General features: G+C 41.4%; 1 protein-coding gene, 1 long non-coding RNA gene and 1 other non-coding gene across 6 annotated transcripts; 1 reads left to right on the forward strand and 2 right to left on the reverse strand.

The window, feature by feature from the left end:
• Window positions 1-1,566: 1,566 nt before the first annotated feature.
• Window positions 1,567-17,389, reverse strand: LOC100618412 (zinc finger protein 501-like). Of its 4 annotated transcripts, none has more exons than XM_056805799.1 (4): window positions 17,210-17,339; window positions 7,166-7,459; window positions 5,478-5,570; window positions 1,567-4,293 (listed from the first exon to the last, which is right to left on the reverse strand). In XM_056805799.1, the coding sequence occupies exons 3-4, from the start codon at window positions 5,506-5,508 to the stop codon at window positions 3,071-3,073; spliced, it is 1,254 nt and encodes a 417-aa protein (XP_056661777.1). In that variant the 5' UTR covers window positions 5,509-5,570; window positions 7,166-7,459; window positions 17,210-17,339; the 3' UTR covers window positions 1,567-3,070. The 4 variants fall into 4 exon arrangements, with proteins under 4 accessions (XP_056661777.1, XP_016279607.1, XP_056661776.1 ...); XM_016424121.2 differs by having other exon boundaries at window positions 7,156-7,459; XM_056805798.1 differs by having other exon boundaries at window positions 6,992-7,459.
• Window positions 7,008-17,231, forward strand: LOC130455535 (uncharacterized). The gene is made up of 3 exons (XR_008913565.1): window positions 7,008-7,199; window positions 14,764-14,945; window positions 15,562-17,231. It is a non-coding gene; the product is annotated as an uncharacterized LOC130455535 (long non-coding RNA).
• LOC130455714 (U6 spliceosomal RNA) lies at window positions 9,421-9,527 on the reverse strand. The gene has a single exon (XR_008913810.1). It is a non-coding gene; the product is annotated as a U6 spliceosomal RNA (small nuclear RNA).
• Window positions 17,390-18,050: the final 661 nt, after the last annotated feature.

The following is an 18,050-nucleotide window of genomic DNA, read 5'->3' on the forward strand; positions in this document are numbered from 1 at the left end:
AGAATTTACCCATATGCTCAAAATCTTTAGTGCCTCCCCATTGCATAATAAAAAAACCAACCTTGACAGTGGCATTCAAACAAACATGCTTCCCTCCAACACTCCAATCATCTCACATCATTCCCCATAGCTCTACCCAAGGTTAAGGCTTTGCTTTCCCCTGATTTCTTGCCTTTAAAGCTCACCCCCCCCCCCCATACTACCTTATGCTTGGAGTATCCTTCCTCTCTCATCCATGCTTGTTGACTTCCCATCCATTCTTCAAGGCCCATTCCATAAAGCCATACTGGATTTCTTCCAGCTAGAAATGATTCTCTTCTTTGAGCTTTTTTTCTCATGCACTAAATGTGTTCCAACTTAGATGTTTATCTCTGTATGTATCAAATCTATTCTCCAATATTATAAAGCATTTGAAAAGTTAGAAAAAGCACTTGGATCCTTAATCCCATTTACCTTTGTATCTCTCCCAATACACCACACATTTTAAGCACTTAATGTTTCAACAAAAGGGGGCTTTTTCCCTTGGTTCTACGACATTGAAAGTTATGCTATGAGTATGAGGAAAGGTGATGCAAAAATCCAAGAAGCCAGTTGTCAAGCTCCAGATGATGTTTTTGAGTCAGAAAAAAAATTCATTTCTAGAAGATAAGACTACAAGAAAGCTGGCTGCCCTGAAAAAGAACTGAGGTAAAATTCGGGGCAATTCCCACAGCCTTAAACTTCTGGTTTGCTTTCTTGCTGGCTGCATCCCAGTTAGTTTAGTTGTCTAGGAGACAGTGAGACAGTGCTGTGGTAGTATCAGGATTTGGATGCATTTGAAGAGAGGCACTTTATAAGTCATTCACAGAGCCATCTCACTAAGCACAAACTGACAATCTAGTTTTTAAAACTCTAAGTTCCCTGAGAACAGAGGGATTGTACCCTCCCCTCTCCTTAGTGCCATGCACATAATTGGCACTTAGCATTTGCTAAATTGGTCCCAATTTATAAAGGTCCCAATTTCATTTCCTAAAGTACCCAAGGTTCATTTTCTAATGGGAGTATAAGTAGTTTTGGTCTCGAGCCAGTAACCTGAAAAGTGTTAAGAACTTACAAAATATCCCCACTTAGCCACTGCTGGCTGCCAGTTTAAGGACCTATTAAGTCTCACTATTGACCTGTTCCAGTGGCTACAAAGTATGCTAGGAATTATACTACTTGTCCTATTAATTGGAACCAATAATCCAACCCATCTTACAAGAAATTCTGATTCAGAAAAGATGGTTTAGTCCTCAAATCTCTTTTGGGGCCCAACTTAGAGGTTGTGAGTGATTTTAAAGAGAGATCAAGATCCCAAGACCTATTCTGGAATTGAATCATTTTTAAGGTGGTTGGTTTTAGAACCAGCCTGGCATCCTGAGAGAAATGAGTAAGGCCAGATTTCCTGAGGCCCCTCCAACTTGGTGGCAGAGAAAAGATACTTTCTATGCCACTATATCCTATCACTGGGGGGCATTTTAGGCAGGGTCAGAAGGTAGAGTATCTATGTGTGGTTCTGCTTCCAGACCCAAGTATAATATATTGTGGTTTCCAATTTAAGCCAATAAATCTATTTTAAAAATCCATTTAAAGTCCCACCCCACCCCCAGCTCCTTTGGGGCTAGGCAAGCCTAGATCTCAGTCTGATCCAAGAACATAGAGCAATTTGGAAAGACCGGATGTAGGCCTTTCTGGTAGGTGCTTTGGCCCTATCCTTGCTAAACCTAGCATCCCATATTGGGCTTTTAACAGTCCTTAGCCTGCCTCTATGTTGCTGAAGCCAACTTTTCATTGCTCTTTAATTCTAGACTTGACACTACAAAGAGCTTTCATTTTTTCTAGTCCAGAGGATGGATTCTTAGTTTCCCCTTCTCTTCCTGTTTCCCATGCCAGAATCTATCTCTTGACTCCATCTCTTCCTCAAGCAAGCCAACCCATTTCCACTTGAATAGTTCCCCAAATACCCACCCATAAATGATAACTACTATCCCCACATAGTTATAGTCATTTGGGAAGAGAAGCAGGGAACAGGTGAGGAGCAGGAGGGACTAAAAGGAAGGCCCAAAGGAAAGTGGGGAGAAGGCACTGAATGAGAACTGTGGCAGCAGGGTAGATAAAATATATATAACCAAGTGTTTGCATATAGCTGTCCACAGAACCTACTTCCTAACTCCACTTTACCAGTCTAGTCTGACCCAACTTGTCTGTTCATGAAATTTCTGTCTTGCTCCACCACATTTAATAGTCTGCTCAAATATGGTATTCTCTTTCTTTACTTAATCTTTTGATTTTGTTTTAGAGCAGATAATAAACTCTCCTATAAGTAGGGACTACTGGATTCTAAGGGCTGGAATCACAATTGTCTCAGATGAAGAGTAAATGCTCTAAAGAGAGCAGGTTGCCAAGGAAATGGGAGTTCTTTGGTTCAATTGATACTCTAGCTTGCAGGCAAGGCCTGATGCCTTCCTTTGTAGGAATAGCCCAGTTCAGAATATGATCAGTCTATAAAACTACCTTTTTGGGAGATTAATGAGCCTATATATCTGCCCCACATCACAAGCTCAGGATGATTTGGGTAACTGGGCAATAAACGAGCTTCCTTAATAAAGCAGTATCACAGTTTTCTGTTCTAGAAGCACTTTTAGTACCAACTGGTCCCTACTGCTTCCTACAGTTCTTTATCTCTTCTGTCTGCTTTCTGTTGACAGAGCAAAGTGGCAGGACTGATCTATGATTTCTAATTTCATTTTCATACAGAGAAAAATGCCAAATAAGGTCTTCTAGACAAGAGAGTGGAAATAAAATAGAAGAGAGAAAAGGATGTGAAAATAGGGCATTATTTTTACATCTTCTGCCCAAAACTTTCTTGAAGTTCTTATAAGCTAATGATTTGAGTCCTCTCAAGTTCTCAAGCCTGTCTTCTTTCTTTCAGCAATGCTTCTCCCATTTTCATTGATGGTTAATTAATGCAATATGGATTTTTTTTTTTTGGCAACACAAACATTTCACTCAATCCCCCTTTCTACTGCTGCCCGTTTCTTGTCAGGTCTTTTTAGGATTTGTCTCCCATGTGGGTTTCCTGATGTTGAATCAGGTTGGAACCAGATCTGAAGCCTTTCCCACACTGAAAACATTTATATGGCTTCTCTCCTGTGTGGGTACCCTGATGGGTGATAAGGTTGGAGCTTCGGCTAAAGGCCTTCTCACAGTGTGGGCATTTATAGGGTTTGTCTGAGCTGTGGGTCTGTTGGTGCTGGAGAAGGTTAGAGGCCCGATTGAAACTCTTTCCACAGTGTGGGCATTTGTATGGTTTCTCTAGTGTATGACTTCTCTGATGAGTTAGGAGGTTAGAACTCTGGCTGAAATTGTCCCCACATTCAGGACATTTATATGGTTTTTCCCCAGTATGAGTTTTTCGGTGGCGACTCAGGCTGGTGCTATGCTGGAAGCTCTTCCCACATTCTATACAACAAAAAATTCTCTCAGAAGTATGGGTACGTTGGTGATGGACCAGATTAGAGGGCCGGGAGAAGCTTTGGCCACAGTCCCCACAGGTGTAAGGCTTCTCACCAGTGTGAATACGATGGTGTTCCACAAGATCTGAGCTCTGCCGGAACCCTTTGCCACACTCAGAACATGTATAAGGTTTTTCACCAGTGTGGGTTCTCTGGTGCCGGATGAGCCCAGAGCTCTGGCTAAAGTGTTTCCCACACACAGGGCATTCATAAGGCTTCTCCCCTGTGTGAATCCTAAGGTGAGTGTTGAGATTGGTAGCATCACTGAAACATTTTCCACACTCTGGACAGGGGTGGGACCTTTCTCCACTGTGGTCCTTCTGTTGGGTAGACAGGCTGGTATAATCCCCAAAGCTGTCCCCATACTGAGGACACTGATATAATCTCCTTCCAGAGTGGGTTTTTTGATGGGTGAGAAGGTTGGACTTCAGACAGAATCTTTTCCCACAGTCAGCACAATCATAGGGAGTTCCCTGGGGAATGGATCCTTGTGGACTGAAGAAGAAAGGTTTTAACTGTTTTTCCCAAGAAGTGGTTTGCTTCCATCTCTTATCCAAAATAACTTCAGCACTCTGATCTAAAGGAACCCCTTGAGGTTCTTTAGCCTCAGGACTTTGGGAAGGGACTTTGGCTAACTCAGCTGAAGGCAACATATAAAATTCTTCATTCCCAGTATAGGCCCCAGAGAATATCCAGTCAGATTCCTTTTCTGGAAGTCTTTCTCCCATTGGAATTTCCTCTTCTTTCGTGTCTTTGGTTCCTGTAGAAAGAGACAAAACAATATGGGTCTATTCCCTCCAAGGGCTTAGCAAAGTGCCTGGCACATAGTAGGCACTTAATAAATCCTTGTTTCCTTCTTCTTTCTCCTATATATGAAAATTATCAAACTATTCATAATTTGGTCAACTTTCTTCAACCATTGGCTAATATTAATCCTCAGATTCAAAGAATAGTCTATGCACTGGCATGGAATACATCTTACTCATTCCTTCCTCTGTCCTGAAAAGAGGAAACTGGAATTCTATCATGATTTTGCAACTTGCTGGACATGTAGCCTTATCTAGAATTTTGTTTCCTTCTCAGTAAAATGATAAGGTTGGATTAAACTCTTAAGGTTCTTTACAGTGCTAATTTTCCATGATACACTTTGCTAAGTGTTTTTCCTCTTCAGAATCTCTTTCATCTCTAATGAAGTCCTATTATCTTTCAATAAGGTCCAATTCATGGCTTTGAAGCTAGACTTTAGAGGACATTTAGTCTAATTCCCTCGCGTTACAGATGAGGGATCTAAGGCTCCAAAAGGTTAACTGATTTGCCCAAAGTTGAAAGTTCAGATTCAAACATAGTTTCTCTGACTCCTAATCTAGGAGTACACTGACTACTAAATTTCAACTTCTTCCACAAAGGCTTAGGAGTGAACCCTTTTCCCAAACTTCCTTTTAAGGATTTAATATTTTACTATTTTGTTAGGTTTAATGGTAGTGATTGTGAGTGACATAGTAGCTAAAATGTTAGATTTGGAGTCAGGAAGATGAGGGTTCAAATTCTACTTCAAACACTAGCTGTATGATCCTGGTAAGTGTTCTCAGCCTTAGTTACCTCATAGGTAAAATGAAGACAATAAAACCTACCTCCAAAATTATTGTGAGGCTCAAATGAGATAACATATATACATAATTAATTAGTTATATGTTTCCATTATATGCTTACAACAAGGTCTGACCCAGTTCTACTACAGAGTATTCATTTAATAGCTATTTGCTGAAGGCATAAAAGGCAGAAATACTGTATTTCAATTATCTGTCTATAGCAAATGAAGACTGATTGTAGGTGAAACGTGAAGTTAAAGATCAGAGCTGCAGAATCCCTGAGGCAGAGTACATGGCACAGGATGAGAGGTAGGAATATTGGAAGGGAATACAATGCAGGCTTCCAGAGCATCACCTGAGTGGAAACTCCTGTCCACATTCCTCATTTTAGGATTCCATGGCTTCACTCCCTGTTCAGAAAATCAGGTCCGGTCTGGTCACTGGAAACCTATGGGAAGAAAAAAGGTACTTCTAGAGTCCAAATCTCTTGGGGAGGGTTGTGTGTCTCTATGTGTCACCACCACCACCTCCCTTGCCCCTTATTTCTCTCTGTTTCTCTGCTGCTTCTATCAGCCTAGTGCAGTTACTCTGTGTCCATTTGTATACTTAATCTTCTAGATCTCTCTCTGTTACTGTTCAAAGTAAAAATGGAAACAAGTTTAGAGAAAGGGAAAGCAAGGCAGAAAGTGGGAATCTCAAAATACTTTGTGTTCTTTCAATGTTCTTACATTGATTTGAAGGCAAAGGGATAATGGAATAGGAACCAGTGTCTTGGGTCTGCTTTGGGTATAGCGAGTTTGAGACACCTTTAAATAATTAAAGCCTAGGAAGACATAGAACATATTACTACATCAACTGAAGGCCTTAAGATACTTTTTCTTTCCCCCTTAATCTACCAAAATGACATCAGCCTAAAACAAAACAAAGAAGTTAGTCCAGAGAGCCTGCCTCTCACAAGATCCCCTTGAATACTTTCTATGGCTACAAAACTAAGACCTTCCTTCAAATTCTCCAGGACTCACTATCTCTAGGGAGATTAGTTTACATGTGGACATAGAATGAGAAATTCTTTTTGGGGAGTCAACTAATCTGAGATTATTTCTGGTTGAACAGATTGTAAAGTTCCTTAATGAAGAGTAAATTTGTAAACTATATTTTGGTTTAGCCTCTCAGCATTTAGTATATTTCATGTTAGTTGAATCATTCTATTTCTTCTCTTCCTGGACATGTGAGTGATGGGTTTTGGTTTCTTTTCTTTTGTTTCAGGAAGGTAGGGGGTGGCTACCCCCTGTATGTGGTGGTGATAGAAAAGGAGAGTCAGTGAATGACAATGTACAGAGAGGCTCTTCCCCCTCCCCTTCTGTACCAGTGAAGAATCGTCCATTAGTTCCCTGTTATATTAGTAGTGAAAGTAGTAGTTGTTGTAACAATGACAATACTAACAATTTATGCATTTAGATAGTACTTTGCTCACAACCACCGGGTGAGGTAGACAGTATTAATGAATAATCTACACTTATGTAGGGCTCTAAGGGTTAGACAGTGCTTTACATACAATATCTTGTTTGACCCTTAAAAGAGGTGAGGCATCGGCTACAGATATTAGCAGAGTTTACAGATAAGGAAACCAAGGCTGGGAAAGGAGTGATACTTCAATCTAAGGGCTCCTACCACTTCATTATTATGAGAAAGGGTTCACATTCCACAAATCACCATGGGACCTTTCAGGGCCTCAGTTTCCCCATCAATTAATTAAATAGGAAGAAAGGTCTGGAGACTATGATCTGTGGGATATGAACGATCGTTTGAAAGCAGCTCTTCTTTAATTCTCAGCTACAGATATATACAAAGGAGCTTAAAACTACTCACGGGATAGGAATGAAGACTTAATGCCCAGCTTCAGGCTCGGTCAACGATCGAGCTTGTCACGCCTATTCCCGCTCTGAGCATGCGCAGATCCCACCCCCGGGCAGTGCACTGACCCAAATAGACCGTACATACGACAACCAGAGCGCTAGGAACTCCAAGCGTACCTTTCCCTACCAGGTTCCGCAGTTCGCGTTTGAATTTTATAGGGGTGAGTTCTCTTGTCGACTCCTAGCCTCAATCTCTACGATTGGAAGAAATCCCCTCCACCTCCTCTCGAAATTCGTTGCTGGGGCCAGGGCCGAGCTATCCGGAACGATTAGAGCGAGTAACCGGAAGTTCCTCTTTCCTGGTCGGTCCCCCAGGTGGAAGCATTTCTTGCCACTCTAGGTTGCTAGGGGTTGCTATTCCTCTATGGTATCTTTCCGGCTCCAGCCTTCCAGGGACAGTGAATTTTTCCCAATTCCTCATCTGAATAGAAGAAAATTCTGGAAATGGTTTAATCCAGAGGAATCTATATAGAAACACTAAACATTACTTTTTTGAGGGCAGAGACACTGGCTCTACTCGTGTTACCCAGGTTGGAATTGCAAGGGCCACACATGAGTTCAGAAAGCTTTGACTTACCCCTTCTCACCTGAGCCCTCCCGGATCCTGTTTCGGCAGCCAGGGGGCTCCTCACTCACAGGAGCTCATCATATTGGTCTCTGGGCCTGGCTCTCATTCCACTGAACCATCTAGCAGCCCCTCAAGTGAGAGAACTTGAAACAAACTACATTGCTTTCCAATAAGTAAGATGATCAATATCATCCTATAATTACTAAGCTTCTCCTGGGTCTTTGATACCAAATTTAGATGTGTGGAGTAACCAGAGAAAAATGCAAAATAATCTACTACAGTACCAATTGTGTAGTATAAAGTCCAGATACTATAAAGGCCAGAGGGCAGAATATGTAAGGAAGATATATCTTCAAATATTTGAAGAGCTCCCATGTCAAGCCAAATCAACAAGCATTTATTCAGCATTTCCTATGTGATGGGCAGGCACTTTCCTATACAAATACAAGCAGAAAGAAAGTCAATCCCTTCCAGCTTCAATTTTAATGGAAGAAGACAACACATCAAAAGAAACTGGGAGCAGCAGGATTGGAGTCAAGATAATCTGGGTTCCAATCTAGCCTCAGATACTTCCTGACTCTAGGACTGGGCAAGTCACTAACCACCAAATTCCTATGCCTTATTGCTGCTCTACTGCCTGAAACCAATATTTAGTAGAGATGGGTTTAAAAAAAAAAAAGAGACAGATAGGTGGCTCAGTGGATTGAGAGCCATGCTGGGAGATGGGAGATCCTGGGTGCAAATTTGATCTCAGATACTTTTTAGCTGTGTGACCCTGGGCAAGTCACTTAACTCCCATTGCCTAGCCCTCCTTTCACTCTTCTGCCTTGGAATCAATATATATTACTACTACCCTTCCTATTGTTACTATAACTCCTACTCCCGGCATGGGACCCAGGATTTCCCTCTGGACTCCCCAAACTCCAGAAGTGTTCCAAGTCAAAAGGGATGTAGGAAATTCCTTTAAGATCCCTGAGAGAAATATTCCCCTTGGATGAATATGAATATTCTTGTGCATGTCTTTTTCCTTATTATCTCTTTGGGGTACAAACCCAGCAGTGCTATGACTGGATCAAAGGGTAGACATTCTTTTGTCGCCCTTTGGGCATAGTTCCAAATTGCCATCCAGAATGGTTGGATCAATTCACAACTCCACCAGCAATGCATTTAATGTCCCTACTTTGCCACATCCCCTCCAGCATTCATTACTTTCCTTTGCTGTCATGTTGACCAATCTGCTAGGTGTGAGGTGATATCTTAGAGTTGTTTTGATTTGCGTCTCTCTGATTATAAGAGATTTAGAACACTTTTTCATGTGTTTATTAATAGTTTTGATTTCTTTGACTGAAAATTGCCTATTCATGTACCTTGTCCATTTTTTCAATTGGAGAATGGCTTGATTTTTTGTACAACTGGTTTAACTCTTTATAAATTTGAGTAATTAGACCTTTGTCAGAGGTTTTTGTTATGAAGATTGTTTCCCAATTTGTTGCTTCCCTTCTAATTTTGGTTGCATTGATTTTGTTTGTACAAAAACTTTTAAATTTGATGTAATCAAAATTATTTATTTTACATTTTGCGATTTTTTTCTAACTCTTGCTTGGTTTTAAAATCTTTCCTTTCCCAGAGATCTGACATGTATACTATTCTGTGTTCGCCTAATTTACTTACAGTTTCCTTCTTTATATTCAAGTCATTCCCCAATTCTGAGTTTATCTTGGTGTAGAGTGTGAGTTGTTGATCCAAACCTAATCTCTCCCATACTGTCTTCCAATTTTCCCAGCAGTTTTTATCAAATAGTGGATTTTGGTCCCCAAAATATGGAATGCTTCATGAATTTGCATGTCATCCTTGCACAGGGGCCATGCTCATCTTCTCTGTATCGTTCTAATTTTAGTATATGTGCTGCCAAAGCAAGCACCACTGGCCATGTACCTTAATAATTCAACTTGCATTCAATTTAATCAGTTTCTCTTTTATTTTTAAGCTAATTACTGGAGTCTGTCATTCCTGACAAGGGTATCCATCAGGAGCCCAGGGTTTTACTTCAAAGTTCTCCCACATCACTCCCACTATTACTCCTCCTCCTTTTATTGCTCTTATTCCACCTCCTCCTTCTATGAATACTCCTTCTCCTACTATTTCTGCTATTGCCTGTAGGAGTAAGAATAGGACTAGTAGTGATAGTGATAGAGGAGAATCAGTAATTATAGATGTAGAAGTGATAATAATGTTATAAAGAGTAAATAGGAGATCTTCACCTTTTGGAAGTCCTTTCTGTTGCCTCTCCCTGTCACTGGCTGATTCCTCCCAGAACCTCCATTCTGATGAGGTGCCATATTTTCATTCTTCTCTGGGCTGTACTCCTGACTCTCTTGGACTTTCTCTACCATGTTCCTGAGCCAGGCACCTTAATCTCTCTTGCCTCCTATTTTTCGACTTCTTTAAAAATCAAACACACATTAAAAAAAAAAACAAACCTTTACGTTCTGTCTTAGAATCTCTACTTAGTATTGGTTTCAAGGCAGAAGAGTAGTAAGGACTAGGCAACTGGTATGAAGTGACTTACTGAGGGTTACACAGCTTGGAAGTATATGTTGAAAACCTGTGCTGAATGGATCAACTGAGAGAGGAGATTCTATGGAAAGGGCTGGGGTTAGATCTTCAGATTCCTTATTTATTTTTGAGCAATAATTTATATAATCCCCTGATTTAAATGGAAAATATAACCAATGCAGGCCACCTGGGGCTCCATGGTACTGGCAAGAGGGAAGTAGGATAAGTGTTTTCAAACAGTTCCCAGCTGTCCTCAAGATGTTTTTCCATTGAAATTGTTGTAATTACTGTGTTTATTGTTTTCTTGGCTCTGCTTACTTCACTATGAAGCAATTCATATACATCTTTCCATTACACATGTCAATTCATATAGCAGAGGAGTATTCCATTGTATTGATTCATATACCACAATTTTTCTAGCATTTATTTTATTTTATTTATTTATTTTTCCAATTTAAACATTATTTTATTTGGTTATTTTCAAACAATATTCCTTGGAAACAAAGATCCTTTTCTTATCCTCCCCTCCCTCCCACCACCCCTCCCCTAGCCAATGCAGGATTCCACTGGGTATCACATGTGTCCTTGCTTCAAACCCATTTCCATGCTGTTGGTATTTGTATTAGGGTATTCATTTAGAGTCTCTCCTCATTCCTGTCCCTTCCACCCTTTGTCCTTTGCTTGTGGATAGTGTTTTTTTTCTCCTGGATCCCTGCAGAATGTTCAGGGACATTGTATTGACACTAATGGAGAAGTCCATTACGTTCGATTATACCACAGTGTATCAGTCTCTGTGTACAATGTTCTCCTGGTTCTGCTCCTTTCACTCTGCATCACTTCCTGGAGTTGAATACTCCTTTTTTCCTGGAGAAAAAAGGAGTTATCATTGCAGAGTTCTTCTTTTTCTTCTTTTTTTTGTGGAATTCCTGAGAGCTCTGAGTATAAATGGGAAGACTTCAGTGGTACTGAATGAATCTGGGTCCTGAAGGGTTTGGGAAAGGAAGACTGTCCAGCAATATAGCTTCTCCCATGGGAATCATTTAATAGCAACTTTGGAGCAGAGACAAAGAAGTTGAATTTGCTCTTACTCGCAAGCCATGTAGAGACAGTGGTAGAATGTCTTAAAGCCAGAAAGGGCAGTTGTAGCATGCTCTGTATCCTAGCCTTTGGGAGGAAAGTCAAGTTCTTAGTTTGAAGATTTTCACATGGCCCTGTAGATGGAGTTTGGAAAAGAGACTGAGTCCTGATTTGAAGCAAAAAATCCTGTGCTTTGTCCTCCACTATTATTGCGTTATTTGGTTGATGTAGGTCAGATGGAAACAGGGGCTACTCCAAGTTTGTTCCCTTCTGGAGAGCCAAAAGGAAGACTGGGAAGAAAACTTAGGGACTATCTAGTGTAAATGCTGATAGCCGAGATGTGGGTCCTTGACATTTAATCAGAAGTTTAAAGGTGAAGCTTTGGTGTTTCTTTATATATTCCCTCACACAGACTTTGAAGTGCTTATTAATTTTCCTCAACTTTGTGGGTTCATGGGGTCATAGGCCAGACTAAGCCGTCCTTGGGCTTGGATCTTTAAAAGGGCATTTCCATCTGCCCATTATTCATGATGGGAAAGGAGAGATCTTTCTGTCAGGATGGGAGAGGAGAACTTTTAAATGGGTATTTAATTTGTGACTTTTATTAAACAACAAAGGCATTCAGAAGCCTGATCAATCATAGAAATTCAAAGATGTGGAAATTTAACACTAGCCTGCACTCCTTTTTTGACACCCCAAGATAACCTTTGGAATTTAATGCAGAAGATCTTATTTCTGAGCCTCTGAACCATTTCTCTCTAAGATGATAGGTAGAGAGCTCTCCTACTAATCTAATTAAACTATTCAACCTTGAAAAAAAAGTTATTGGCTAGCCTCTGCTTAGATTGATGTAACTTCAGCTAGAACAATGCAAAGTTCTCCCAAGTATTTAAAAACAATTGCAATAATAAACCCAAATAAATGAATACAGTATTCCTTTTTGGCCAATGATATTTCCACCCTTGGAGATGGAAAAAAACCAAAACTCTATGGGGAAGCCTAGCACTCTCTCTGGTAAGGATTCTTTCTGTGAAGCAGGATGGAAAGTTTGGAAAGGGTTCAATAACTTAGCTCACTGAGCAGATCCCAAAGGTCTAGTGAGAAGGGCTATACCTAGCACTGGAAAGAATTGCTAGGGAGGGGGCAGCTGGGTAGCTCAGTGGATTGAGAGCCAGGCCTAGGAATGGGAGGTCCTAGGTTCAAATTTGACCTCAGACATTTCCTGGCTTTGTGATCCTGTCTCTTAGTCTCCATTGCCTAGCCCTTACCACTCTTCTGCCTTGGAATGAGTACATAGTATTGATTCTAAGACAGAAAGAAGGTAAGGGTTTAAAAAAAAAAAGAATTACCAAAGAAAGCAAGGAATGCAGGAGAGAGGAAGGAGGGAAGGAGAAAGGAAAGAAGAAGAGAGGAAGGAAGAAAGAAGGAAAAGAAAGGAGGGAGGAAAGGGCAAAGGAGGAAAGAAGAAAGATTAGTTTCAGTTAGAAGCCACCTAACAGGTTAAATCCTGAAGGGTTAGAGAGGAGCAGAGGTTCTTAGGGGTGGGGATTCATATCTATTGCTCCCTACCTGCTTCTAGAGTTCAGAGGCCCTTCTGGACTGTGATTGCAGTATATTGTACCCTCCCTATTCTCCTACCTTCAATTTAGGTTGGGTAGAATTACAAAAGGAATGAAGAGTTTGTCTTTCCCTGGACCTGATATCAGTTCTCAGAGACTGAATCATTCAGAGCTGGGAGTGGTCTCTGATGCCAGAAATCTTTGGGAGGTTCCCATAATATCAAAGTACTTCAACTTGGTAAGCAGACATATTCTTTCACTTTAGAGAATAGGAGAACAGGGACTAGCAAATGTACCTGAAGGTTTAGAGCTAGGGAAATACGTTTGTCCCAAATCTTGCTGCAGAGAGAAACATGGAAGGTGTTCATGGCTCTTTTGGGCTATGTTTTCCCAGAGTAGCCACTAGAACTCTGGGGTCCCCAGGGTGTGTGTCTCTGAAGGGTGCTCAAAGGAAATTGATGCCTGGTTCAAGATCCTTTCCTGGGACCTTGGGGAGCTGCAGATGGCTCAAGGGTAAAAGCTAGTTAACACTCCACATTGTGAAGCATCGGCTCTCCCCTAGCTCCTGGGTCAGCCCAAGAGAGTGGGAAAAGGGGACTTTCTAAAACTCAACTCTGGTTCTCATAAACCTCAGAACTCTCTAATCCTGGGAAGCCTACAAGGCTGCAGCTGCGCAGGGGCACAGGATCTGGGAGGCAACTTCCTGTTGTGTCCACGATCCCAGCCCCCATCACTGGCTCCCAGCAACCAGTGCAAGCTGCAGTGCTTGCCTGCTTTCCCCAGGGCTAGAGGGAATCACTCCCCCCTCCATCCCTCTCCTCCTGCAAGCATCCCCTCCCCAACAGCCCTTACATAGGTGAGTCCTAGGGGGCTGCTGGGGAAAGGTCACCTGGGACAGGTGAAGGCTGGGCTAGATAGAATGGCAGAAGGTGGCAACCTGAGAGAGGTCATGGTCAGGAGCTGGGAGGGATTAACACCTGGGTTTGGAAGAGGGGGGCCCTGGAGGAAAGAAAGGCTGAACTAGATGTCTCAGCTTGGGAAGATCTAGAGTGAAGCAGGCACTATATATGTATATATATTGTGCCAGGTTCTTGGAGGTGGGGAATAAAGTCTGACTGGAGGGGATCATAGAATGTTAGAGCTGGAAGGGGAACCCTGCATGACATTTAGTCCAATCTCATTTTACAGATTGGGAAGCTGAAGCCCAAAGAAGCCACATCACTTATCTAGGATTGCACATATAATAAGTAGTAGAGGCAGGATTTAAACCAGATTCTCTGACCCCAAATCCTCCAATCTTGCCACACTGCTGCTGGTGAGGGGACAAGATGTTGAGCTTGGATCAAAGGATTGTAGTTCAGCTTTGTTTTTCTTTGAAGGACAAGGAGGAAAGAAGACATTCAAATACAGTCCATTCAATTCTACAGATTCTTCAGTGCCTGTTAAGGGTAAAGCGCTAGTCCAGGTGCCCTGGGGCTTTGAGGGTCCTTAGCTACTACCTTTCTTCCTTTGGACCCTTTAGATTCTTATTTCAGTTTCAGCCTTCTGTAATTAAACTTTGCCCACTTAGGTGACTGGGATTTGTAGTTCTGAATTTAGTGATCACCGGAAATCATTCTATGACGTTCTTCTTAATATTATCAACAATAACAAATATTTCCATAACGCTTTATAGTTTATGAAGCCCATTCCTCTTCACATCCCTGGTAGTGTCTGTATTAGTATCCCTGTTTTATCATTGGATAAGTTAGATCAAGAGAAGTTAAGTGATTTACCCACAATCACAATTACACACTACACCTTTGACTTAGTCTGGTGCCCTCACTATTATCCCACATTGCTTCTAGAAGGGAAAACATGTTCAGAAGACTTGTTTGTAGGTAGTTCAGAAGAGGTTAAGAATTTTCCTCTCTGAATAGGAACATATTTGAGTCTAAAAGAGATTTCTTTTATTTGCAATAACAGACACGCATGCCCCCATGATCCCCTCTGCTTCCTGTTTCTCTCCAAAGATCTTGGTCAGAAGTTGGAACAACTGGGAAAAAGAACACAACAGTCAACTGGAGTAAAGTTGTCATCAGACTTTGAAGATGGCTGAAAAGCCTGGAAAATTCCTAGTTCCCTGGGCCAAGGAGAGAATTCCCCAGGTAAGAAATAATGACCTGGGAAACAGCAAGGTAGTTAGTGGATTGAGAGCCAGACCTAGAGATAGGTAGTATTGGGTTCAAATGTGACCTCAGATACTTCCTGTCTGAGTTGTGTGACCCTGGGCAAGTCATTTAACCTCCATTTTGCCTTGGAATTAATACATAGTATGTATATAGAAAATATGGGTTTAAAAAAATTAAAAAAAGAAGAAAGACAGGTCTAAGACAAGTTGTATGGTCAGACTCTGGTTCCTAAAAGAAGCCCGAGAGAAAGAGAACTTTCAGTCCAGATTAATTGGACTGATAGAAGCATTAAAATCATTAAAATGATAGAATGTTAGAACTGGAAAGGACCTTTTAAAGTCATCTAATCCAATTTCCTTATTTTACAGGGAAGGAAACTAGAGGTTAGAGACTTGTCCAAGATCATGAAGGTACTGAGTATTAGAGCTGGAATTTGAACCCAACTCCTTTGACTATGATCTAATATTTCTACTGTCCCACAATAAGACTGCTAGTTGGTAGGGTAGGGAGGAGAGATATAGATGGATAAAGGGTAAAGAAAAATCTTTTAAAATCACCAATCAACTCTCATAAAGCCATTGCTTTTGATCAGAGTTCCCAGTCAGAGAGAGGAAGCAGAGCCCATTACCGAGACAAGAGACACTGAATTGCAGTCTTAAAGAAGAAAGCCAATCCATGCCAGACAGAGGTAAAACACAGATCCAAAAGGAAGAGGAATTATTTTTAAAAAATGAAAAGTGAGGAAAGGGGGTAAGTGATGGACAGGTCAGAGGGCTTTGGGATAAAGTGAAGGGAATGGGATGGGTTTGGGGGAAATGAGCTGGGATTCTTGAGGAGCCACTCAGTACCTGCTTCATATAGGAAGTCCTTATGTGGAGTCAGATTCCTAATAATTGTTTCTAAAGTTAGAGAAACAGTCGGCATGAATGAAGACTGATAGAACCTATTCGGTAAAGCATACTCCTATTTATGGCAAATAAGGAGGCAGGGTTGAGCTCCCTAAGGACTTCTTTTCCCTCAGCTCTGTCCATTCTGCAGATTCCTATTTTTCCCCAAGAGGAGAGTACCATCTTCCCTAAAAGTATTTTTTTGTCTTTTCATAATGCCTGGAACCTAGAAAAAATTCCAGTCACTACAAAACCAGGAGATGGGGAAGAAATTCTCAAAGAAACTCTTAGCCAAAGTAATTCCTTAAGCATAAACCTGACTATGTGACTCCCAGAACCAACCAACTCCAGGGACTTCCTGGGGCCTCTAGGATAAAACAGAAATTCCTTTAGATTCTAAAGCATTTGTCTTAACTTATTTTTCCAATCTCATTAGAATGGTTAAGTTATTTCCCCTTCCATGCTCTAACCTAGCTAAACTGGCCTCTGTTCTTTACACAAGCTATTCTATCTCTGCATGTTTGCACTGGCTGTCCCCCTGCCTGGAAATGTACTCCTCCTTTCATGTACCTCATAGAGTTCTCTTCCTTTAATATAAAACTTAATTCTAAATCAGTCTTGATTAGAAAAATTAAAATTAAAACAATGCTGAGGTACCAACTCAGACCTATCAGACTGGCCAATATGATAGTAAAGGAAAGTGATAGATGGAGGGGACGTGGCAAAATGTGGACACTAATGCATTGTCGGTGGAATTGTGAACTGATCTAGCCATTCTAGAGGGCAATTTGAAACTATGTCCAAAGGGCTATAAAACTGTGATTCTGTAATGCTATTCTGAATCTGTATCCCAAAGAGATAATAAAAAAGGGGAAAGGACCTACTTGTACAAAAATATTTATAGCAGCTCTTTTTGTGATGGCAAAGAATTGGAAATTGAGGGGATGCCCATCAATTTTGGAATGGCTGAACAAATTGAGATTCATCCAGTTCTGGCTTCTCCCAGAGACAAGACACTCACATGACTCCTTGAACTAAGCCTTCCATTACTTGAGTTAACTGGGGATTTAAAACAAATTTAGAAGCCTTTTTAATCTGATCCCCTTTTATGGAAACAGGGGCAGGGAACCTCTCTGTTGCTGCCATCAGAGCTCTCTCTTCAGGTCCCTTGGTTTCTGGCCCAACTATAGCAATTACCCAGCTGTAGACCCAAGGATCCTGCTAGGGTAGATCAAGAGGCAACTGTAGCAACATAGCCATATGAGCACCAGGAGCTAGGATGGGTCACTGGCCTCTGTAAATAAAGGGATACAGAGAGGATGATAAAGATAAAAGGACAACAAATACACTCACCTGGGATCATGCAGTAAGAAGTATAGCTGCCATTTCCCGATCTCCCTCCAGCTTGAGCTGAGGCTTCACTTTGCTGGGGTTACTCGGCTCCGTTATCTGCTCCAAGAGTTATCCACTCCAGGACTCGTTCTTAACCCCTCTGGAGCCAGCGCCCGGGTGCTCTCTTTGGTTCTCTGTTTGAGTCTGGTCTCCTGGCAACAGGGTAAATCCATCGCCCCTCATAGGGGGAGGGCTGCTGATAGGTAACTAATATTAGTACAATATGCAGGCAGCAGGGTCCCCGTTTTTTCTGAGATCTTGCTGTAAAGTAGCGCGATTTCTCAGTGGCTAAAGACATCGGAAATATATATTTTCTGATGACTTTAGGCGACCCCTGTGTTTTGGTCGTTCAACCCCCACCGGGGTCACGACCCACAGGTTAAGAACTGCTGTACTAGGTACTTCATCACTGCTTTTTTATTCAATCATTTATTCACATTCAGTGATTTTTCCATATCATGATGTTTCCCAAATTTTCAGATTCTAATTACAGTATACTTTAGTTTGGTATAAAAGGTATTATATATGTAATGGGTGAAATTATGGTTGAGACTGAAAAAAATCTAAATTTAAGTGGTCTCCAAGGGAAATTCCAAATAATAAAATACCCAAGTCAGTTGCCAAATTTTATGGTGATTTAATTACAACAGGAGGAAGAAAATATTGGGGGGGGGGGTGGGGGAGAGAGGGGGAGAGAGAGAGAGAGAGAGAGAGAGAGAGAGAGAGAGAGAGAGAGAGAGAGAGAGAGAGAGAGAGAGAGAGTGAGAGTGCTAAAACAGGAGTTTAAGGCCCTGGAAAGGGG

This window comes from Monodelphis domestica, chromosome 7 (assembly GCF_027887165.1).
Source record: "Monodelphis domestica isolate mMonDom1 chromosome 7, mMonDom1.pri, whole genome shotgun sequence".
NCBI classification, from domain to species: domain Eukaryota; kingdom Metazoa; phylum Chordata; class Mammalia; order Didelphimorphia; family Didelphidae; genus Monodelphis; species Monodelphis domestica.